This window comes from Drosophila busckii, chromosome 3R (assembly GCF_011750605.1).
Source record: "Drosophila busckii strain San Diego stock center, stock number 13000-0081.31 chromosome 3R, ASM1175060v1, whole genome shotgun sequence".
NCBI lineage: Eukaryota > Metazoa > Arthropoda > Insecta > Diptera > Drosophilidae > Drosophila > Drosophila busckii.
The window spans coordinates 22,144,389-22,167,994 of NC_046607.1; the positions used below are offsets into that span (position 1 = coordinate 22,144,389).

Genomic DNA, 23,606 nt, shown 5'->3' on the forward strand with positions numbered 1-23,606 from the left:
TGTAAAGTACTCGGACATCTTTGTAGAAACTCCCTCCATTTAAATGAAGTGATTGGAATTTCCTGGAATAGATTACAAATTTCTACTTTTCAATTTAAAGCAATTAAATTGTCATTGTTGATTATTAAAATAATAATTTTAATATTAATTAACTGCGACTTACAAATAAAACGATAACATTAACAACAGCTACTTCAAAAAGAGCTTGTCCAACAGATTTAGACTTAATTTACTTTCTACGCTTTCGTCGCGCCTTCTTATAGTTTCCTGAGTAACTATCCTCATCATCGCTGTCCGTTGTGTATTCCTGAGAGTCTTTGGCTTGAGCTGTTGCCTGAGGTTTTGTTTGGTGCTGCTGTGCGTCCCACTCCTTGCGCAGCTCACTCAACATGCCCGGCGTTAACAGTCCTTGAGCAAGCAGTCGTTCTGTCAAACGGCCACGCGTTGAACTTGGCAAACGAGGTTCCTTCATTTGAGTTATACGACGCATACTGTAACTGGGCGTATCACTATCCTGGCCAGCCTCTGTGTTCTTAAGTAAACGCGTAATTTGAAACACGCCCTGCTGAATAATCTCGTCGAGCTCCTTCTGCGCCGCGCGTACGTTGTTTGCCTCGGGAAAGAGGTCCATAAAGCGATAACTAGAAAGGCAAGCATGTTTTTTTTAGCATTGACATAACAGTTAAGTTAATTAACTCACCTTAGCCACAGGTATAGATCCATCACATCGAACACACCCTCCAAATGCACCAAGTCCAGAATAGTCTTGGGCAACTTGAACGGCCAGCCGCAGTTCGATTTGATAAAATCGAAAGTTATAGGCTCATTGCGACTATATTGTCGGGCTATTTTCAGGAACATGGAACAAGTAAAAGGTTGCTTGCGATTAATGGGAGCACAGCAGAAAACATATCGTGCCCGTAGGGGTAGTGGAACATGCTGTATCATTTCAGCTAAAAATTTAAAATCCTCGATATTGCACATGAAATACAGCGAATCGTCCACAGTACAAAGATTGACAAAAATGTCCATTAGGTTACTAAGCGTTGAATTTGGCAAATGATATGCGTATAATTCGATTTGATCAGCTGTGGGATGGAGCCCAGCTTGCTTCAAAGGCTCTGGAGATTGACCTAATAGATGCTGCAAAGTCTTAAGATCTTCGGATTTAAACGCCGTTACATATCCATGCTCCCATTGAGTGCGATAGCGACCCGCACGTCCGGCAATTTGCAAAGCAGAAGACACTGAAATTGTATCAATCTCACGTTCTCCACGCTCGTTCATAGTAGGCTTAACCAATGAGTAAAATATGATGCGTCGTATGCTTCTGCAATTTGAATTGGTAAGCTTACAAACATTTACGTATAATGTACAACAAACTCACAGATTCAAGCCCATGCCTATGGCATCGGTGGCTACCATCACTTTGCAACTATTTTCGGGATCATTGAACTTGGCGGCTTGCGCTAGTTTTGTGCCAGGTGGCAGTCCGCCGTAGATAACAGCCACTTCCTTGCCACTAAAATTAATTTTTATCAAGTCAACAAATTAAATATATTTTAAGTTACTTTAAATTTACCGTGCTTCAATTTCTCGCGACACTGTGTAAATATCATTTTTGCTAAAGCACACAATGCAATCACCGGGCATAACATTATCCAAAGATGTTAACGCAGAGTCTTCGACCGTTAGCTGAGTTAACCGATCGTAGCGCCGAACCTCGACTGTTTCTCCGGTGGTTTCACATATCTTTTCAAGCAGCTCCAATGCACCCGCCTCGCCACAAACATGTACCTCATCAGCGATCAGTCCAAGAAACGCTCTAGTCCACGCCCAGCCACGCTGAGGATCTCTTATTTGCTGTATCTCGTCAATGACAGCCACCTCATCTAATAAGAATTATTTATATAAGCAGCATGATATAAGTAATAAGTTACTTACAAGGCGTATTCACCGAAGTCATTTCCACAGTGCAGGCCACATGATTTGCTGGCGAGGACTCGTCAATACCGAATTTGCGCTCCTCGCCGGTGACAAGATCACAAGGCGTGCCACGCTCATTGGCTTTGTTGTACACCTCCGTGGCTAGCAGCTTGAGCGGACCACAATAGACACCAGTCTTCGCATTTAAGTATCGCTCCATAGCATGATATGTCTTGCCAGAGTTTGTAGGTCCTGCATGGAAAACGATTTTACGTGTGATGGCGCGGGCACTTGTGTACCAATTGGCCGGTTGCCTCAAGTCTGAGATTTTCTTCAAATCATCCATGCAGTCTAAATGCGGAAACACAGTCTTTGCATGTCGCAAAAAGTATGGAAAGATGTCATCAATGTGTCCGGCTGCTTGCATAATATCACTAAAAACAATATGCAGATCCACTGGAAGATTCTCAGCCTCGATGCAGTAGCGGCGAAACGATCCAAAGGCCTGTTGCTGCAAATAGGCTGTAACCACATTGTATTTTTTCTTACTCTGAGTTGTTACCTCATCGCTGCTTACCATCCAAACCATTTTCACTGCACAGCGCTTTAATCTCGCGGCGTTGTGCGAATTTATTTAGAATTTTAAGTACTTCAGACTTTTCCAGTTTCCCCACCAGCTCGGAGCCAACATCTTCGTCATCTGCATTGGCCTGCACCTGTACCGGCTTAAAGAGCGCCGAAACATTTGTCTCATGTTTTTTATTTCGCGAATGTTGAACAGCATTACGGTGTAAACAACGAACAGTTGAATATGATCCAATGCCAAGTCGCAGACGCGCTTCACGAAGCAGAAGCTTGCCAGTTGATATCAAACAATATCTCGAGCTTTGCATCGAGGGAAACCAGAAGAATTTTAATTCAAAACTTAAATATTTAAATTATTAACCTATCCACGTTGTGGACAACCGAATATAAATCGATTAAATAATACGACTATCGTTTAGATATCGAATATAGCTAGCTTAATTAGCTATAAATCCATGAGATACAATTTGATTTGTGTACCGATATCTGAAGTTTCTAATATTTTGCTTTACTAAAGTTAACTGCTGCATATAAATCCTATCCTATCCTATTTAAAAAAGTAAATAAAATGTAAATAAATAATCCAATCAGGGCCAAGTAGAAAGTAGCTAGCCATAACGATAACATACTTATCAACAATCAAATTTAACGGTCATACCCAAAAGTTGGCAAGTATCATGCCACAATAGAACAACAAATAAGCAAGTATCTTCTAAAGCCTATCGACGATAGCTGTAACGATAGCATATTTATCAACAATCAACGTGGTTTGTTGGAAGCAGCTGGAAAAGGTAGACGTTTGCTCTGAAACTTGTGTAAAATTTGTAAATTTGTGATAAAATATAAATTGTTGAAAAAAATAAATTCGTCGGAAACAATTTAAGTGCACAATTTATAAAAGAAATACGATGGAAAATCAAAGCAACGCAGCTCCCGCTGCCGCCGCCGCGGAGAATGGCGCTGGTGCTGCGCAAGAAGTATCATCGACAAGTAAGTTTTCGCGGGGGCATCTAGCTAACCCGTGTAATTGAATATCTTATTGTGCCGCGTTTTTACGACTAGCGTGCTTTACACTTTGGCATACAAATGTTAAAATTGAATCAAGGGCAAGAAGACAGCGTTCACATCCTTTTTTTTTTCTACCAATTTTTTTTTTTAATTCACACACACATGCATGTGCACGGCCATTTTACTTAGAGCAATGACATAAAAAGTTGTCAAAATGCCGCCATATTTATTTTATGACTTTTATTCTAAAAAAAATTCTAGCGGTAAATAAGCGTTGACACATCGTCTTCTGCATAGGTGTAGCTGTCATTTCGCCATTAGAACTGTTAAACCAAAAGCGGAATGCAAAACAAGTACAGCAAAGTCAACAACAAATTATTATTGATGTTGTGTGTGTACGATTGAGTGTGCAGTTACACACATACACGCTTATTTTTGGTCTATAATTCATTTTCGCGTTGTTTCTCTTATTAATTACGTCATCGGGGCGCGCATTTCTATGCTCAAAATGTTAAAAGTGCCTTGCAATTTAACAAGTCGAATTCACAAATGGTACGCCAAAATGAATCATTTTGTGTACCGATTTAGCAGCTCCTGCTCTTGGCCCATTTGAATGTTTGGGTTTCTCTCTCTCTTTCGGTCTTTTGCTTGCGGCTAATGTCATAGAACAAACACATGCATGCACACATACTACATATACATACATATTAATTGAAAAATTCGCGCGTCTTGATATGCGCTCATCGCTGAGCAATGTAGTGTATGTGCATGTGTTTGTGTTAGCGATAGTAAATGCGCTTGTATGTGTGTGTGTGTGTGCCATTTGCCGCAGCGTTGCCAACTTATTGGTAGACAATGCGTCAATATCGAACTTTATATTGCCTTTCCCTATTTTATTTTACGTCACGCATATATATAGTTTAACTAACACTGTTTTTAATTAATCGGTATTTTTGTTTTTGACACGAGCATTTGTGATTTTGGAATTTGGTGAAAGCATGCGTTTTGCCTTCAGCTGGAGGGGTGGCAACTCTTAAGAATGTATTAGTGCAGAATTTTCAATTGTTTAGGCAATTTATTATTCTTAACATCTACGCGTTGGTAGTGTAAAACCGGTTTATCAGCCACAATAAAATATTTTGTTAAACATAAACCTAATGTGTGATAACAATGCATACGCTAATCATGGGTCAGCGATAAGCGCAACCTAAATGAATTTGTTGCCGGCAGCTCTCCATCTCACTTTAATTTTGCGCTCTCTCCCAAGTAACCGTCATAGGTTCGCTTCTGACTTCAAGTCTCTCCTCTCCGCCTTTGACATTTGTTTGTGTTTATTTTTAGACACCATACGCAATGCCACAATGAAAATATAAAAAAAAACAGCCAAACATTTCTATTCATTCGTTGCTTGTTTCTATAATTTTATTAATGAACTCACCATGCGTTATTTTATCCAACAGCTCAGCCCGTGGAGCCAACAAAGCGCTCCCTACGTGTGCAAACCTGGAAGAAGATCCAGGAAGATAAGGTGGGAATCGGTTTCAATGGAATATTCAACCGCATTCCTGCATTTGTCGATGCCGACAAGGCTGCAGCATTGTTCATTCAGGAGGAGGAGTTTAAGAAAGCACGTAAGTTGTAATCAAGGTCTACTACGTCTTACAATTTCGTAATTTAAATGAATTTTGTTTTTGCAAATCGTAGAGCACATCAAAGTGAACATCGATCGCGCATTGCATGATTTTAAGGAACAGTCGCTACTGGCTGATAAAGCAGTTTATTTGCCAAGCACACGGGATTCGTCCGCACTGTGCCTTAAGGTTGATGTGCCAGCCGATGCCACCGACGAGCAGAAGAAGGAATCGTTGCGCGTCCAGGATATATCGAAATTCCGCACGGAAGTTGGACTGGATAGCAAGATGAAGCTCGATTTGGTCGTGATTGGCTCGGTAGTAGTTTCACGTGATGGCTACCGCATTGGACGCGGCAATGGATTTGCCGATTTAGACATTGGCCTGCTTGTTGAGCTGGGCATGATTACACCAGAGACTACTATTGTGACAATTGTTCACGATGTTCAGGTGGTCGATACACTGCCCGTAAATCTCTTCCAGAAGTACGATACACCAGTGGACATTATTGTAACGCCCACCGAAGTAATTCGTGTGTCCAAGCGCTTGCCACGTCCCAATGGTGTGTTCTGGGAACTATTGTCCGATCGTCGCTTGAAAATCTTACCTGTGCTCCAGCTGTTGAAGGAGAAGCTGGAAAAAGAGGGCAAGACCATAGCCATGAAGGAGGAAGATACGGATGTTGAACAGCATCAGCAAAACAACAGGCGCCGTCGTGGACCGCTGCGTCGTCGCTTCCAACGAGGAAACCCAGGACGCACAACCTCACAGACTGACAACGAACAGCAAAACGTAAGATAATACAAACATTTAATCAGTTTACTTATACTAATTTACGTTTTACCATTGTCATATGCAGGATAATGCGCAGAAGCGCGCACCACGTCGTAAGAATCGCTTTGCCAATCGCCGCAGACGCACAAACAAGGTAAACAACAATTTAACAAGTGAAGGGCTAATCAAATTCTAATGTTTATTTAAATTTGTTTGCAGTCTGAGGGCGATCAGTCTGGAGTCGAGGCTGGTGTCAAGAGTGAGGATCGCAATTACAATGAGGGCGGTGCTGGCGAGCGCCGTTCGAAGAAGAAGAATCGCCCACCACGTGACTTCTGTGTTAAATTGACAAACCTGACACGCGACATTCGCGTCAAGGATCTGAAAACAGAACTTCGCAAGCGTGAATGTAACCCATTGGCGATTACATGGAAAGGTGCGAAAAGCATATAATATAATTTATGTTTTAGATTAATGTCTTTTCGATAGGTCACTTTGGAAAATGCTTTTTGCACTTTGGCAATCGCAATGGTCATCCCAGTACCCAAGAGGATATCGACAAGGTGCTGAAGTCGCTGAACGATCTCTCGCTGACGATCACCTCCGGTGGCGAGTCAGCCCCGGCTGCTGGCGCCGAGGAGCCTCCAGTTGAGAACGCCAATGCACCAGTGCAAACGAAAACAATTAACGTCAACGTAGAGTTACTTAAATCCAATAAGATCGCAGCCGGTGGTGAACGTGCTGTGAACGGCGCGACTGACAATGCTGATGCTGGCGCCGGAGAGGGTGGTGCTGCACGTATTGAGTCTGTGGATACTACCACAGTATAGTATGATCAAGCCTGTAGTGCAGTCGCCGCCAAACGGCCCAGGCGGATGTCCGCCAAATGTGCCACGTGTGGAGTTCAACGAAAAAGAGTAACATTTTGTTTAAAAACAACCGTAATTAACACACACACACACAAAAAGCAAACAGAATAAGACCCAAGTGAGCTCCAAAACGTGACAACACATACACATACATAAAACACACACACACACACACAAACAAACAAACAAAGAAAACTCATACACAACACGCCAATGTTATAATTTTTACAGCTTGTAGTTTCTTCTTCTCATTCAATTCTAACAGAAAATTTAAAAATCAAATTTTAACAACACACAGCTCTTTGACGCTTTCTCTAAACAATTGCATTTGTTTTTGTCTTAAAGAAAATACATAGTACGAACTATTAGTAAAACGCAAAAGGAAAATCTTTATGAAATACTCATCTAAAACTTCCAAAATCTACGCCTACACACATTTATCATCATTCTTTGATAGCTTGTTCTTCTGCCTACGGGCAAGTCAATATTTGAATATAAATTTTACGATTTTCTACACATTTTCTCTAAACTTTGACACACTGTCTCCCGACCATCTCGTCCGTGTTGTATGTTCGTCTCGACATCAGTTGAGCTGCTCTGTCCTGCGACTTACAGCTGCGAGCTGCTCTGGAGCATTTGTGTAAGGAATGTTAGTATTCGTAAATTAAAAATAATCGCAAAAAAAAACTTAAAACAGAAAAAAAAACTAAAAAAAAAGATTTATATGAAAAATGAAAAGGAAATGAATTAACAAAACTATTAACATGTTGCATTTTTGCTGAATGAAATCAATATTAAAATCAAGCAATAAAAATATTTATAGTAATTTGGTTAGTGTTTGCCTCCCCGTGCGCGCTCACACACATACACTTACAAAACAACAACAAATATATAAAAAAAAACTGCAACACCAAATCGTGTAATAATATATAGATATATGTAAATATATATATATAGATATATATTTTAACAAGAAGATCAACAAATTTGTGAAACAACAATTTATACATACAAAACCATCATTATTTACTCTTTTTTATACAAAGAAAAAGCATTAAAGAAAACTTATGTGAAACATGAATGAAATATAACGTCAAATAAAAATTAAAAAAAAAAATTGAACCACCAACGCATTTGTAATTCCAAGAAATCTTCTCAACGCTAAGTTAGACTTGAAAACATTAATTTTATTTTTGATTTTCAGCTAACATCTAAAAAAGGTACATGTATAAAGAATTGCATATGTATGTGTGGTATACATATATGTGTATGTGGGTGTCCCAAAAGTTGTACAACAATACGGTATTTACATGTTGAGGTGTGTGTAGTTCAGCGTGTTTTTCCTTTAAAATTTATTTATAGCATGTTCTATTTTCTATTGATTTTTATTTCCAGCTTATTTTAAGCAATTTGTGTGTACTTCGTGTGCATGTGTGCGTGATGTGAAACCTGGACGTTTTCTCTATTTGTGCATTGTTATTACTCAAGTTGGTTCGTCAGCTTAATCGCGAACTGCGCTCGTTGCCTTGCAGCAGAATCTGCGAGGCACTGGAGTCGCAGCCTGTGGAGAAGGTGTGCGATCTATAAATTCAAGACTATCACTATCTTTATCTTTGTGCTGTTTTTGGTCGGCAGTCGGTGTGGGTGTGGGCGTGGGTGTGGGTGTAGGCGTGAGTGTTGCTGATGTTGAGGGCTTCTCTTGTATAGGTGCCAGGCTATTGACTATAGAATTGGCCATGGCCAATTCGAGCTCGCGTTGCCAGTCGCTCTCCTTTTGCTCCATGGCCTTGCGTTTAAGCTCTTTGAAACGATTGTAAACAATAAACTCCTTGACAAGCGTGGGCTCCGGATCGCTGTCGCGCTGTGCCGAACGCTGCTTGGCCAAACGCTTCTTCTTCTTGTGCAGCGGGCGCGACTCGACAATCATTTCCTCCAGCTCCAGACAGGGATCGCAATTAAGATGATCCTCGGGTGGCTTGAATGGCGGCTTTGGCTTCTTCTCCAACACTTGCTGAAAGTCCATGGGCCGCAGCAGCGGCGTCTGATGCAGCTCATGCTGTGTGCTAATCCGAGCGCCAGGATGTACGCACAGCAGCTGTAAATAAGGAAGTAAATATTTATTTTGTATTTGAGCATTTAGTAATGACAACAAACCTTTTGCAGCAGATCGACAAAGTCTGGATTCCAATAGTGTGGATAATGCACCGATGTGTATAGTATGTTCTTGATTTCCACCAGTGGTGTGTGCGAGTGGAGCACAAAGGGACGTGTGTTGGACCGCATTTCGTAGGCCACAACGCCAAGGGACCACCAGTCCACTGGGTAGCTGTATCCGGCTGTTAAATTCAATTACAAGCGGGCGGACGCACTCAAATTAGATTATGCTCACTCAAAAGTTTTGAGTCTTATACTATGTATTTATTTAAGAGTCACTTACCAACTTCTTCGAGAGCGCACATAAACACTTCTGGCGCCATGTAGGGCTTCGTGCCCGACATGCTGCAGGCGAGCGAGTCCTTTTGCAGCCTTGTTGCAATATTAAAATCAGTCAAATGGGCGTGTCCTGAAATTAAGCGCACGTAATTGGTTTTCAATTACGCGTGTTATTATAAACTGCACCTTCTAGAGAACAGTAATTGCGCTTGGCTACCCAAGGCTAAATATGAATGCGAAATCGTACAACTATTGTTACTGAATTAAATATACACATATATAAAGCCCCCACTTTATGTATTGCAGCAATGAAATTTAATTTTGTATGCGTGCAATTTCAATTGAAAAATATTTTATGCCAAGCTGCTTGGTAAGTTGATACACAAGCATATGCAATATTAAAACGCGCTTTAACTGTGTTTCATATACATTTTGTACGCTTTGCTTGCTGAGCTCGCGTTAAACATGGCGGATGATTTTGGCTTTAAATTTGCTTACGCATCGTATACGCATTACGCTGGACTATCCAGCAAATAAGTTTAATTATGCTATACAATGAAAGCCTATACACTTAGACTATTAATCCAGTCTTTTAGTATTTATTGAGCCACTTACCGGCATCGTCCAATAGAATATTATCTGGCTTAATGTCCCTATGGATCACACGTTGTGTTTGCAGGTACTCCAGGGCACTGCCCAGTTCGCACACTAATAAGGCCACACTCTGCTCGGAGAACTCCACCTGTGGTTATGTTAATAGCGCCGGTCAAACATACATAAGGCATAAATATTTATATTGTGTCGCCGTTGCCGTCGCCAGCAACAGCAGCTTACTCGGTTCTGTAAATGATATCTCAAATCACCGCCTGTCAACAGGTCGCACACCATGAATAAATCTTCCTCATCTGCAAAAGGTGAGAGCAGCAAGGATATATTTACATACAAGCGCAGACATATTTTAAAGCAGTAAGACACAGCGGCAAATGGCTTGGGCATCAAAAAGAAATGCACACACTCATACGTTTAATTTGCATTTTGATTGGCAATCAGTAGCGTTGGCAGCTACTACATTATTTGCATATATTCGAGTCGAGTGTGTGTGTGCAAAGTATGTGAGTGTGTGTGTGCACTTACCTTGAAATGAGAACCATAAATTCACAAGAAATGGATGTTCCAACGAGGATAATAGATCAACCTCCTTGATCACACCGCCCAGCGCACCGCGCGACTCGCAAACCGAGCGACTTACATACTTCATGGCAAAAAGCGTGCCGCTGTCTCGCTTTTGTACAATGCACACCTGCAACAAGCAAAGGATTAATTGTTCTTGCCAGCTGCTTCTCGCTAGCTGCAGGACTCACCTTGCCAAAGCTGCCTTTGCCAATGGCGCGTAGTATTTGAAAATGATCGAAGTTGACTGCAAAGAATGAAATGTAGGCAATCAATATATGTATTAAAAAGTATTTATAGACGTCATAATGCTTATGCAATAGCTTTTTAAAGTTTGATAGTTGTCTTGTTTCTTTAATTTTTTGTTCGTAGCTTGCCTAAATCCAATGTTGACATATGTATATGTCGGTATAAGTATATTGGTCAAATTGTAAGAACAACAATACAATTTGGTTAAATCAACAACTAAAACCAAAAAGATGCCGTCTTTCATTTTCTTATCACTTTCTAACTTTGAGAGGCTATATCTCCGCCAAAAAAAATCGCACAGAAGTGTTTTCAGGCTTAATTTACTTAATGAGTAACTAAAATAAACATATGCGTTGTTGTTTCGATAAATAAAAAACTGTTTTTGACATAGTTATGGAAACAAAACCAATGCTGAAGAGTAACTTTGTTTAATTTCAAACTTTGCAGAGCTATAACTCGGTTAGAAAAAATACGATTTTCGAAATTTTTGGCAAAAAACGTGATGTAAACCCTGTAAATTTTTGCAATGGATGCCGGCTTCATTTCTTATCACTTTCTATACTGTGAGAGGCTATATCTCAGCCAAAAAAAATCGGACTGAAGAGATTTTAGGCTTACTCTTTTACTTAAAACTTCGTCAAATAATTATTTAAAGCATACATATTTATTGATTTATAAACAACAGATTTAGGTTGCGGATGTACAACAATGATTGTTGAATCCAATCTGGTTTGTTTTTACATCAGCTACCTAAACCTGCTGTTTACATCAACATGTACAAACAACAACCATTGGTTGCTGAAGTACAAAACAAAGAATCTTTGATGGCTGTGTACATGGAAGCAGAACTGCCGACATCGAGAAGCAAAACAAAGACAGCAATAGCTGCATCAGCTCAACTCTTTACCTGTATGTACATGTACGTATTTAAAACAAAAACAATTGTTAGTTGTTAACGTGCAACAAAACTTTGTATGTTGATGCAACCTTTACGACTTCCAAATTTGAATGCAGTTCATTTCGCTGAATTACGGCTTACAAAAATTTTATATTTCGTAGAAATTTATCTTGTTTGCTTACTATTTTTGCAATAAATTTGCTAAATCATTTTTAAAGCATACATACTTAGTTTTGTGCTTGCCAGGCACACATAAAATAGTATAAAATAGATAAATCGCATTTTCTTGCGCTAAGTTACAAAGATGGTTGCTAAGCGAATTGTCGTCACACTTTATGACTTTGCCCTTGAACGTATTCAAAATGAAATAAATAAAACTAGTTGAAATATAGCTAGTTCTATGGAATTCTAAAAGCACAAATTTTAATAGATAAGCTGTGTGGTTGAGCAAATGCGAACTTCTTGGCCGCGCGTCTTGGGCATTATTTGTTTTAATTGCCGGCGGCGCTGACGACAGATGAAAAACGGCGGCAATGCATCAACCTGCAGCAGCTGGAGACTGGGAAAGCTATGCCTGAGAAGCAGCTCAAACTTTTCCTTGTCCAAATAGTTGAGCTTCAATTCGCGCAAGTTTTGTGCGCTGTTCAGCAACAGAAACTCAAAAGTTTCACAGCTCAGCGGCACCTGCAGCAGATTTAGTTCGATTTTGTTGAGCGTACGTCGCCAAAGGCTGCCCAACAAGGCATAGCAACGGTCCTCGCATTGCAGCAGGGCCAGCTGATCGGGCAGCCTTAGATAGCCCAATATCTGCAGCAGGCACAGCTCGTCCAGCCGCTCCATGTTCACGCGCTCCGCTACCAATTTGGATAGGAGACTTAATTTTGGCTATAGGCTATGGCTACTGAGTTTTTGAATGTTTAAAGTGTGTTATGTAGTTGAACTTACCCTCATCATCTTGGAGCAGACTGGTGTCGGATCTGCTCGACGAGTTAGCGCCCATTTTGTAGCTACATCAATGCCTGATTATTAATCCGTCGTTATAGCAGCCAATATCCTTTGAAGTAGGTTTGAAAGCACAATAAGCCTAAAAGCTCTTACATGCGTTCATTGTTGGTTGCAACTATAACTGGGCTGGTTTACAAATCTGCAAGGACAAGCAAAAAATTAAATATATTAGATTAAATCGATTTGAAATTTTACACTGTACAGTGTTAATAAAAACACTACATCAAGTAGCTTGGCTTTGCTTGCCAAGCAGCCAAATAAAAGTAAAATAGCAAGTCAATTGAAAATAAGATAGATTGCTTCAGTTAACATACAGAACCGAGACCAGTCTAACATTTCTCTCCGAACAGTCAACAACACATAAAATTCTCATTTCCCAAAGATTCTGCGGTTTGTTGGACATTCTCTCATTGGACAACTGTCTCATCTTGACATGGCTATGTGCGTCCAAAGCATCGATATTACGGCCAAGTCCGGCGGCAATTCGGCGACTGTTTCGCTGCGTCACAACGAGCTCATCAGCAATTTGCGCGCTTTGGTTGCCGTGCGCTTTGAGCAGGCAATCAATTGCATTGTGCTTGTCTTTGGCGGTCAGGTGCTGTTTGATGTGGGCACCATCGATCTGCATGGCATTACCTCGGGTGTGACGGTGCATGTGGTGCTCAAGCAGCAGCCACAGCTGGCAGCTGCTGCTATGAGCAGCGATAACAGCAGCAGCAGCAGCACCACCAAAAAAACCAGCTCGGAATCCAGCTATCGCAATTTAATCAACAAGAGTGTGGAGCTGTTCAAGTCGCTGCTGGAGGATCGGGACACGTTGCGCGATGTGCTGCAGAACGATCCGCGCATCAAGGCGCTGGTGGAGGAGAACTCATCGTTTCGCCATTACTTGAACAGCGATCGCAACATTGACGAGCTGCTCTCGACGGTCTGCAATCCGGCCAAGGTGGAGGAGCTGCTGCGCAAGCGCGACTTGTATGTGCTGCGCATGGAATGGGTGCCCGGTGGCTATAGCCTGCTCAGTCGTCTCAACTATTATATGCGTCAGCTGTACGAGGATAACGTGGCGCTGAAGTATCAGGAGACGGACGATTTATTTTACCACAACGAGGATCCGCAGCGTGGCCGCGAGAACAATATGCCATTGCCGAATCCCTGGTGTCCCGAGCAGCTGCTCATGGAGAAGCTATTCGGCGCCAATGTCGAGGAAATCCTAGCGGATGTACGCAAGCAATGTGATCACATGATGCACTGCCTGCGAACAGGCGATGTGAGCAACGCCCTCAAGCAGGCCGAGACCAAGCGTTGGCAACTGAAGACTTATGTGCACTCCAAGCGCTCACAGCTTAAGCTCAAGTTCAAACCAGTCACAGAGGCAGTTCTGTCGGCGCTCTGTAAGCCTCAAGCCCAAGCCCAGTCCCCAGCTCAGCCAGCAGCTGTAGCTCCGGTCGCGCTGCAAGCTGGGCCACAACCCATCTTGACAAGAAGCATGCCCTTGAATCCATTTGACTTCATGTCCAGCAACGACACACGCTGGGAGCAGCACTTCCAGACGCAGCTGCTGCACTTGAGCGCTCTTGGCCACACGGATCGCCAGCGCAATATCTGCGCTCTGCTCATGTCCTTCGGCAACATACAGACGGCGGTGAAGCTGCTGGAGCAGTGGAATCGTTAGTCCGGACTCGAAACTAGTTTATTGTTACATATGCAGTTCATCAGCTGATGCACTGGCTCTGGCTCTGTCAAAACGAAATCATGAATGTTCCAACTAATAAATGGTCTTATTCATATACAAGCGGATTGATTGATTTTGCACTCCGGTGAACGGTGAACTGCACTCCAAACTTTTCATTTCATTTTGTTTGTACTACTTGCAAAATAAAAATAAATCTCTGCTCGTACTATATTTATTTTATATAAACAAGTTGATAAAAGCTTCGTCCTTGTGGCGTGTTTGCAGCTTTCAGTTGCAGTTTTTATATTTGTTTGTTTGTTTATTTTATTTTATCAATGTCAGTTGCAGCTTAAGTTGCTGTCGCCTCCATTTGGTGCCGCAAATTACGTTTTACTTGTGATTGATTGAAAGATATTTGTCAGCTGGCCCATAAATGATAACTGATAGATATATATATCAAACCAGAGTAAAGGTTTGCTGCACTTGCTCTCGCTCTCAGCCATCGGCAGGTTGTCTATGTGCTGAGCTATCCATCAATAGGACTTTGTCGCCAAAGCTTCTAACCGACAGCCTGTCATCGCAGAAATTTCATAAATTCCCAATGGCTGCGCTCATGGCCACAACTTTTGTGGCCACATTCAAGCAGCAGTAGCAGCAGCATCAGCAAACGGGCTGCGGCACATAAAATTGTATTTATTTTTGTTTAAGCTTTAATGCAAACAAAATACACAAGTGCCCCGAAACTGAAAGTTGTTTTTGAAGCAGTGACTGTTAAATGCAGAAGCAACATTAGGCAGCAAGGACGACAGGACATTAGCAGAAAGCATCTCAGGGGAAACAACTTAGGCGGCATAATGAATGGAAAATGATGGCATCAACGACAACATGACGGCAACTGCAAAGTTTTAGTTATTTTTCAACACACAGCCAGCCAGCGAGACAGACAGACGGACAGACAGTTGCTAGAGTTGCCGCTGTTCATTTTTTGCATTTAAATATTTTATGAATGAAAATGACAAAGTTACAGCAACAACAGCATCGGACAACAAAGAGTCCTGCTTAATGTGATTGCTTGGCGCGTCTTTTGTCTGCGGGGGCCTGTGTGGGGTCCACGGGGGCGGTACAAGTGTCACCTTGAAATGCTAACTGCTGGCGTTGTCGCTGCCGCTGACGCTGGCTGTGATGCTGAGGTTAAGTCCATGGCCAGCTTGCGGCAGGAAGCGTTGAGCTGACAGTTGTAGCAAGAGCTGAACGTTTAAGTTATGTGCAGAGCGAGGTTCCGTTGAAAAGTCTGGTCTGGTGGTCTGCGGCAACAGCTTCCAGGCTGAAGACTTCGCCTTCAATGTGTTTGAATGTGTGTGCGTGTGTGTGTGTTGGGAACGTAAATAATTTAAAGAGCAGACCATTTGTGGGCTTTAATAGGCCATGACTCAAACCGCCGCCGAAGTATTTGGTTATGATATATGCAAATGGCTTGCGTGCATGTTTAAATATTTTTACAAGCAGGTGTGAAGTCGAAAGTAATCCCCACAAGACGCATAACCTGAATTTACTACCAGCGCATGAAAAGCTGGTTTGGATTCGTTTCGAGGGCACAGCACAGGTTGAACCCTAATCCCATCAAACGCACTCCTAACTCTCTGTAGGGACCCAAGAGCTGAGACCAACTAGTACACAAAAGCAATGTGAGTGGAATTTTGTTAGAATTCTACTGCTGCTCGTTTGCGCTCTTCATTTTTTGCTTGCGCTTTTTAGCCGTGCGCTTGATTCGGGCTTTGCTTTTTTATTTGTTTCGCTTTTAACCTTTAGCCTTAAATCCATTTATGCTGGAGCGGAATTTATGTTCTGTACACTATACGTATACGTATTTATCTGTTTGCTGTCTTGCCTTGAAATTTTTATATTTCACGCCACACTGCTTGCCAAAATCAATTCGAGACTCAATTTGACAAACCCGAAAGCGAAACATTTTACCATTGATTTCATAGAATTATAAATTCAGATTCAGATTCGGATCTGTGCAAATGAATGGACAACTGCAGCAGAAGCTAGCAATTGACTCTTAGTTCCATGTATTATCATATCAACGAACAGTTCATTAATCAGCGCAAATGTTCATCTGATAGGACATTTATTGTGTGCTGCTCCGACTATTCATTACTTAAATGCTAACGCCTACATATGTCTATGTATGTGTGCTTATCTGTGTGTGTGTGTTTGTTTGTTGGTATGTGTGGCATGTCAGTTTTGCAGCTATCGCTATCAACTTAAGTGACAGCACATCAATCAAACTGGCGTCACAATCTGCTTCTCATTCGAGCTCATTCTCCTTCACTTTTGCTTTCTGTGTGCTACGAGTGACTGCTTGGTTAAATAAAAAGTAAAAAGTATAAAAAACAAACGCGCGCTTTAATTAATGGCGGTTGGGAAAATCTGTCGCTGTTGCTGCGCTGCCGGAAAAAACTAATTAAACGGTTGTTGACGCCAGCAGCTGCTGCTGGCAAAAAGTTGAACCCAACGAGCCATGACCGTAACCCTCTCTAACGACGAGAGGACATTGCAAATTTTCATTTGACCAGGCAACTAATGAACTTGTCTAGCGTAAATTTCCGGGAATAAAGCAAGAGTCAAACAAGAAACTTAACACATTTGTATAAATTCAAGCATTTTATTCTCAGAATTAACGCTTTAATATCGCAACATACAACGTACTTGGCTTTGATTCAATTATAAACTATGACAACGAAAAGTAAATATAAAAAAATTAAAGTCACATTATCAAAATGTTTTGTTATTTGCTTTCTAGTGAAAACATCGTACGCTTAGTGTTATAAACTGGGTCGGCATGTGGTGGGACTTATACAGATAGCAAGGGGAGCAACCACCACCGGGCACTCTAGAATTACAATGGTACAAATTCTAAAAGCAATGCTGAGTTCAATGACTTGTTGTTCTCACTCACACAAACACACACATTTACACTCAAACATAAATAAATCTATATTAGCATGCATATTTGCCAGAAATCACGCAAAAACTTGCTGAAGTCGGCAAGCAAAAAATACATACATATGTATGTATGCTATGTATATACAACATTTGGAAATTTATATTTCTTTTCGCCAGAACCAGCAGCAGCAGCACTAGCGCTCATAAAACTCACATGCTACCCCCATCTGCCTATCATCCTTCTCCACACGGGGCTGTTGTTGTCGGCGGTGACGACTGGGACTGTAAAAGTGCTAAGCGGGCAGTAAGGGACTGCTTGCTTTGCCTGTGGTTTTCGCCTTTGGTTAATGCTTGTCTTTAGAATTTATCGATTGCCATTGCTTAAAGTCCTTAGAACGTGTGTGTTGTGCTGTTCCGAGCTCTGCTCTGCTGTGTGTGAGCGTCTGAGCGTCTAAATTGCCCAAGTTAAATTATTCAAATCGCACACGCCAAGCGTTCCTTTCTCCCATTGTGCTTGTACCTTGTCATGTTTATAGGTAGCTAGCTAGGTGTATGCTAACATGCTTCATATGCATATATCTTACCCACTAGTAGTTTGGCTTGTTGCATGCTCAGCTGAGTTTAGCTCTACGGCTACGGTTATTATATTTAAAAGGTTCTTCTTTTTATTTTTCGTATTTTTAGCACATGGATTTGCACACAAACACGCAATTCATAGATATGAGCGCTATCATATTTAAAGGTTTCGTTTTTTATTTATTAGTGCTTAGTAACGTAACGAAATGTTCGTTTAACAAAAAAGCGCGAGGATGTTGCCGTCAACTTGCACTCTCTGGACTCGACTAACAACTGTTGTTTGCTTTGAAAACAGTTTGTTATTGCCTGCCACGCCAGCGTTGCCATATTGCCAAATGCCGGCAGAGCAGCGCTGCCAACTGCTGCGCATGCTTGAACTGCCAAAGAGCGCTGCAAAAGAGAGTTTATTTAGATTTAATGAGCAACGTTTGCTGCCAATCAGCAGTAGCTTTGGCTAGCCTTTTTAGTATCATAAGCATGACTAGGCACTGTGGCTAGAACTGCTGCCAATTAAATAAGCAATCACATCACAGCATTGGCATTGCAAAAGTTCTGAATTAATAAGCGGCTCTCAATTGCGCATAAGTGCGTTTTTATTATTTATTTGTTCAAAGAATTGGCACTCTGGGTGTGTGCATTGTGTACGACCTGAAGACACCTGCAGGCACAGCAGCAGAAGCAGACAATGGTGTGCGCCTAGTATTCTCTTTTATTTTTTTTTTTATTATATAGCATTCGCTTTGTGCGTGTTTTTCTGTGTATTTATCTGTGTGTTCGTCGTGTGGGCGGAGTGTACATTTTGCTATAGCATACCTTTGTGCGCAATTTCCATTGTGTACTCAAACTGCCGCCGCCGTCGCCACCACCGCCGTTGTTTGTTATTTTTATTTTGCTTTATTCGGTTTTTTGCTTTTTGCTGCTGAAAAGACAAAAGCCAAAACGCAGATAATCTAAAGCAGTATTCAAATGTAGAGCATACCCCAGGACAGAGGCTGGGCCCGGCCTCTATTTTGAACACAAAACTAAGCTCGGCCAATTTCAAATTGTGACAGCAAATGTCCAATAATCCAATGAGGCTAAAGCGGCTTGGCTTACACACCTGCCGCTCCGAGTGTTGCGGTCTCTATTTAGACGTGGGTGTGCGTATCCTGTGTCTATACACCGAATAGAGATGAATATACATAGCTCAACGGGCTGTGCTTAGGTGCGAGCATTCACCGCATGAAACAATTAATATGTGTCTACTGCTAAATTTAGGAGATTAAAATTTCATTTAAAGCAAACGCTCCATTATTATGTATTTGTTTTCAATTGGCTAAATAGATATGCAAATTTCTCTTTTGTTTTTACTCTGCATATTTGATGTGTATTGGGAATTTCGTTTCAACAGGAAACAAATAATTGCAACAAATATTGCCTGCAAGTTTGATTTATCTTTTAAGTAGAGTACAGACTGTATGCATAGATATAAAATATGAAAATGTTTGCATACAATGTTGTAAAAAAGTTGAACGCGTTAAGTGTATAAATTAATGCAATTACGTGTTTCAATTGTAAACAAACTGTGAGCAGAGATAAATACGGATATGGACAATGAATAATATGGGTGGCAACTTGGGGCTTGTGGCAATTTCAAACGAAATAAAGGAAAACGCAAACTTTTTGCATGCGGTTGTAAAAAGTTTTAATAATGGCAAAACGCAATTAGGTTTGATGTTGTTTTTAAATTGCCACACACACTTTTTTGTTTGTTGCGGCAGGTAACTAACGAAAGCAATTGCCAGCGGCAAGGCTCAACTGCAAAATAAAATAGCACTTTGCATGCTTCCAAAAACAAGTAAAATAATAAAAAATGATAGCAAGAGAGCCGCAGTGCTGTAAACTGGAATTCAATTTAGTATGCGTGCAATGCAGAGTGAAGAAAATGCGCCCATTAAATTTGCTTTCAAGAGTTAAATGAGCAGGCATTAGGTTAACTTCATTGTCTATTCAAGTGAAATAATTTGATGGCTTAATTAAATAAGCCAATATATATAGATAGTCGAGTATATAATTAATTTACGTTGCAAACAAGCTGACTGCTTGTTTATTATGCGAGCGTTAAATAAATAATAGCGCACATTTGTGACCACAAAATAAATATGTGAACTTTTAATTGAAAATGCTAACAAAGTTGTTGTTGTTGTTGTCTCGTGGATTTGCTGCCTTAAGCGCATTACACTCTTGTATTATGAGCTTAAGCGGCGTATTAAAGCGTTTGATTGACTGCCTAGTGGTGGGAATAATACGCACGTTGCATGCCACTTTGAGCAGGGCTTTCAACTATTTTATTATTTATTGTAACAGCTTAGTTTAAAGCGCAATAAATTACAAAGTTTTTTCTCGTTTGGCCATAAAAGAATTCAATTTACGATTGTTTTATTATTTCTTAGCTTGTCTGCATGGCTGGAATAAATATGATAATAAAAAATGGTAGCTGCAAACTTTTGTTTTGGGGACTCACAGACAACTTAGTTTGACATTAGTTTGATATATACTGTGCGTATACGTAATATTTGCTGCTTTCTCAAATGGTAAAAGCAATTTCCAAAGCAAGCAACACAAGCAGCGTAATGCTTACTGTTAGACAAAGATAAACACATACGCATATGTGTGTATGTTTAAGTGTGTGTATGTCATCTTAAAGTATTGTATGTAATTCATTTAGCACACAAATTAAATTTGTTAAAGCTCTCACAACAATATTGCACACAATTAACAGCTAACTTCAGCTTAAGTAAAACTTTGCAGCTGACAATAACGAACCGCAAAATACTTTGTAGCGTGAAACTTTTGCCAACTCAATGTTGTCATCAACGCTTTAAAGTTTTGCGAGCCAGTGGCAAAGCGGATCTGGTTCGAAAATTTAATTAACGCAGCTGCAATGATTTAGTTTAGCTACTATATGCATGTGTGCGCTGCTCTTAAAGCTTAAGCTGCGATTGCTTCGCACTGTCAGTGTTAGAACAGCTTCATCTGCCGCAAGACATCAGTCAAGGGCGCCTGGAAAAGGCGCAATGTAAACAAACCATAAATGAGATTGACGCTGTGCTGTGACGCTTGTCTGGATCTGGATCAGATTGCCCACCCACCGAGTCTCTCAAGTGTTTGCTAGTCGAAAAAGTCAATAAACGAGAAGCAACTTCTAAAAAAGGATGCAGCCTTTACATACGTAACAAATAACAGCGAGCGAGCGAGCGGCTCTTAAGCGCTGCTGATAAAGGATAATGCTCAATAGTCACGTAAAAAATGCCAAAGTTTCGAATTACGCAAAATATTTGTAGCAGAGTTTGTTTGCCAAACACTTAACCGAACGTTGTTTAAGCACAATTTATTTGCAGTTAATGCAGAGTCGCTGTTTTCCGGTTCACGTTTGTTAAAGGGATTACAAACGTCAAAGGTAACAAAGCGCTGCGCGTTATGGGATTTCATTCGGGAGTGAAGCTTATTATGATTGCATAATGAAAAGCATTTTGGCTTTGATACTGTCTCGCATGGCAGCAACTAAGAAGCCTTAAGCAAATATCTATTGTGTGTTCACATGACGTATACGCATTGAACAACAATTTTTGCTAAGCAAATATCAAAGTCGCTGTAATTCAAAACTGAGTCAATATAGCTAAGCAAACAGCAGCTGCATGACATCACTAACAATTTAGTATACACACTTTTTTTTCCTGTTTCTGTTGTAATAATGTTGGCACGGCAACTGCATCTTACCAAGCTAACCAACCAAACAGCGAACCAACCAGCCATACATCGCGGACTTGCAAGTGTAAGAGGCGAAACCTAAAAAATCAGCGTAGTTTTTGCGCCACTTTGTTTATTCAGCTCTTAAGTTTCCCTGGTTGCGCAAGGCCAATAAGGAGAGTAAACAAATGTAAATGGCTTCTTTTAGGTCCAACTTTTGTCAGCACAAATAGCACAGACAACGGGGCAATGTAACGGCTTGCTGGGATAGCAGCAAGTGCAGGACAAAGTCCTTTTACATGCTAATTAAACTGTCAAGAACATGGGCTGGTCTGGCGCCACAACTTCAAAGCCTATGTATCTGCATTATATGCTAATTTCCTTATTTTCAAAACACGTAATATCCTGTTTTGAGGCTAACCGAAGCCGAAAGTGAGCTGCTGCATGAGATGGGCACGATTTCAACATAGCCGGCAGCAACTTTCACTAATGCAAAAGCATCAATCAAATGAATTCCTAAAAGTTAGTCGCTCCGACTTGGCTCATAAAACATAAACTGTGCTCTAGTATAAAAAGCAATTTCTCAATGCTTAGCCTGTGATAAATGATATGTTAAGGGTTCGCTTTCATTTCATTTATTGTAAACTCTTTTTTTGCACGCTCGCTTGCTCAGAGTTTTTGATTGTCATGAGAGCGGCTGGGAAAATTCAATTAGTTGTAAATTTAAAGTGATTTTACCTTCAAGTCAGCCAATGTGGCTGTCAGGCTCTCAACACAATTCTAATTCAATTGAGCATGTCAAGCTTTTAGCATTTTATCAGCAGCTGTCAATATATTGATAGCCAAGTGTATACAAGTCAAAAACAAGTCAAGCCAATTTACCTATGAGCAGCTCAACTTGATGTCAAACACAGCAGATACATAAGTATATATGGACTTGCTAGACTTTCATCAGACGCAGATTGATTATTTTTCGGGGCTAGGCACATTTTGATATTGAAAAAAGTGAGAGATGTTGCGAAATCAACTGTACTAAGTACATACTCACTGGGGCTTAAGAAATCCTTTTGTGTCATGTAGTAGAAGCTTACGGCGGGTTACCCAACAGGCTGCAATTGACTCATCAATTTGGATGTTAGTAGTCCCAGCTCTCGTCAATATTTGTTTAGGCGTGCGTTGCTGGGTGTTATTTATTTGCTCACTGGCGCCAGCATTAAACAGTTAAGCACGCTGTCACACACACATGCACATACCGACACGCACACAGGCAGGCAGACAGGCAGACAAAAACACAGATACACGTTAGAGCGTTGCGCGTAATTTAGTCCTGATGAATGAAGCGCAGCACAGAGTTCTTGCCGGCAAACGAGCACCGCTTCATTGAATGGTCGCAACAGCACTGAAAATAAATTTACGCGACTAAACAAACCTAGCCACACATTTACCTAAATTGAAATTTGAGAGCGTAGCGTATGCGCAGGCGCTTGAAGAGCAGCTTCATTCATATTTGGATTTGTCTACTATGCGGCTCAGCGGCTAGCAGCAGAGCAAGGACTCTGCATACAAATGTAGCAATAGCATTGTTGGTAAATCGGGCTTAAGCATCATTTGGCCGGCTTTGCTGCTAATTGCAAAATATGCACTAAAAATTAGAGTAGCTGCTCCCGCTAATCCCCTTAACTGGGCTAATTATGCTGTGCTGCGTATTAGAATGGCAAGCACAAAAGTTTCTAAACATAAATTCAACTTGAGTGGCGAATATGCAACAGTCTTACTTGTTGTTCAATTATATAGTAGCTGCTGTCTCTAGGGCTCCACACTGGCAGTCGTAACTGAAGAAATGCAATTAATTTGTTGCATGCCACAAAGCCAGACAACAGCATTAAAATGTCAACCATTTGTGCGCCATAAAAATGAGCGTACGCAATGTATTGTTGGCATATGGGAGATGCACTAAATTAAACATTGACAGCAATTCAAATGTGTTGTGACAGTTTGTTTTGCAGTTTTTGCAACGACTGCAGTTATTGGTAGTCGAGGTAAATAGTGGCACAAAAGGCTGTCAAAACAGCACAAAAAAAACATTTAGCTTGTTGCTGCTGATTGTTATTGAAATGGAACTAGGGGTC

At 40.9% G+C, this 23,606-nt stretch overlaps 4 protein-coding genes across 6 annotated transcripts; 2 read left to right on the forward strand and 2 right to left on the reverse strand.

The window, feature by feature from the left end:
- Positions 1-129: 129 nt before the first annotated feature.
- LOC108601896 (ATP-dependent RNA helicase SUV3 homolog, mitochondrial) lies at positions 130-2,854 on the reverse strand. Of its 2 annotated transcripts, none has more exons than XM_017989870.2 (6): positions 2,504-2,854; positions 1,945-2,448; positions 1,583-1,892; positions 1,388-1,522; positions 701-1,330; positions 130-641 (listed from the first exon to the last, which is right to left on the reverse strand). In XM_017989870.2, the coding sequence occupies exons 1-6, from the start codon at positions 2,817-2,819 to the stop codon at positions 230-232; spliced, it is 2,307 nt and encodes a 768-aa protein (XP_017845359.1). In that variant the 5' UTR covers positions 2,820-2,854; the 3' UTR covers positions 130-229. The 2 variants fall into 2 exon arrangements, with proteins under 2 accessions (XP_017845359.1, XP_017845360.1); XM_017989871.2 differs by having other exon boundaries at positions 131-641; positions 1,945-2,437; positions 2,504-2,600.
- Positions 2,855-3,281: 427 nt separating this feature from the next.
- LOC108603716 (methenyltetrahydrofolate synthase domain-containing protein) lies at positions 3,282-7,487 on the forward strand. Its single transcript, XM_017992757.2, has 6 exons — positions 3,282-3,501; positions 4,980-5,150; positions 5,224-5,942; positions 6,010-6,078; positions 6,144-6,360; positions 6,414-7,487. The coding sequence occupies exons 1-6, from the start codon at positions 3,420-3,422 to the stop codon at positions 6,752-6,754; spliced, it is 1,599 nt and encodes a 532-aa protein (XP_017848246.1). The 5' UTR covers positions 3,282-3,419; the 3' UTR covers positions 6,755-7,487.
- Positions 6,858-22,842, reverse strand: LOC108603717 (serine/threonine-protein kinase 32A). Of its 2 annotated transcripts, XM_017992758.2 has the most exons (9): positions 22,526-22,842; positions 12,489-12,687; positions 10,588-10,643; positions 10,361-10,526; positions 10,061-10,131; positions 9,842-9,968; positions 9,231-9,356; positions 8,948-9,129; positions 6,858-8,888 (listed from the first exon to the last, which is right to left on the reverse strand). In XM_017992758.2, the coding sequence occupies exons 2-9, from the start codon at positions 12,541-12,543 to the stop codon at positions 8,295-8,297; spliced, it is 1,377 nt and encodes a 458-aa protein (XP_017848247.1). In that variant the 5' UTR covers positions 12,544-12,687; positions 22,526-22,842; the 3' UTR covers positions 6,858-8,294. The 2 variants fall into 2 exon arrangements, with proteins under 2 accessions (XP_017848247.1, XP_033149796.1); XM_033293905.1 differs by lacking the exons at positions 12,489-12,687; positions 22,526-22,842 and adding an exon at positions 12,003-12,435 and having other exon boundaries at positions 10,588-10,707.
- On the forward strand, positions 12,849-14,441 carry LOC108603718 (ubiquilin-4). The gene has a single exon (XM_017992759.2). The coding sequence runs from the start codon at positions 12,982-12,984 to the stop codon at positions 14,221-14,223; it is 1,242 nt and encodes a 413-aa protein (XP_017848248.2). The 5' UTR covers positions 12,849-12,981; the 3' UTR covers positions 14,224-14,441.
- Positions 22,843-23,606: the final 764 nt, after the last annotated feature.

What these genes read in the sequence shown, in the direction of transcription:
- LOC108603718 (XM_017992759.2), top strand. Translation starts at nt 12,982, where the DNA reads ATGGCTATGTGCGTCCAAAGCATCGATATTACGGCCAAGTCCGGCGGC.
- LOC108601896 (XM_017989870.2), bottom strand. Translation starts at nt 2,819, where the DNA reads ATGCAAAGCTCGAGATATTGTTTGATATCAACTGGCAAGCTTCTGCTT. An exon ending in GACTTCGGTGAATACGCCTT is followed by an intron (nt 1,893 to 1,944) that starts GTAAGTAACTTA and finishes AATTCTTATTAG; the next exon opens with ATGAGGTGGCTGTCATTGAC. An exon ending in GATCTATACCTGTGGCTAAG is followed by an intron (nt 642 to 700) that starts GTGAGTTAATTA and finishes TTGCCTTTCTAG; the next exon opens with TTATCGCTTTATGGACCTCT.
- LOC108603717 (XM_033293905.1), bottom strand. Translation starts at nt 12,383, where the DNA reads ATGGAGCGGCTGGACGAGCTGTGCCTGCTGCAGATATTGGGCTATCTA. An exon ending in GCAAAGGCAGCTTTGGCAAG is followed by an intron (nt 10,527 to 10,587) that starts GTGAGTCCTGCA and finishes TGCTTGTTGCAG; the next exon opens with GTGTGCATTGTACAAAAGCG. An exon ending in GATATCATTTACAGAACCGA is followed by an intron (nt 9,969 to 10,060) that starts GTAAGCTGCTGT and finishes ACATAACCACAG; the next exon opens with GTGGAGTTCTCCGAGCAGAG.
- LOC108603716 (XM_017992757.2), top strand. Translation starts at nt 3,420, where the DNA reads ATGGAAAATCAAAGCAACGCAGCTCCCGCTGCCGCCGCCGCGGAGAAT. An exon ending in GGAGGAGTTTAAGAAAGCAC is followed by an intron (nt 5,151 to 5,223) that starts GTAAGTTGTAAT and finishes TGCAAATCGTAG; the next exon opens with AGCACATCAAAGTGAACATC. An exon ending in ATTGGCGATTACATGGAAAG is followed by an intron (nt 6,361 to 6,413) that starts GTGCGAAAAGCA and finishes TCTTTTCGATAG; the next exon opens with GTCACTTTGGAAAATGCTTT.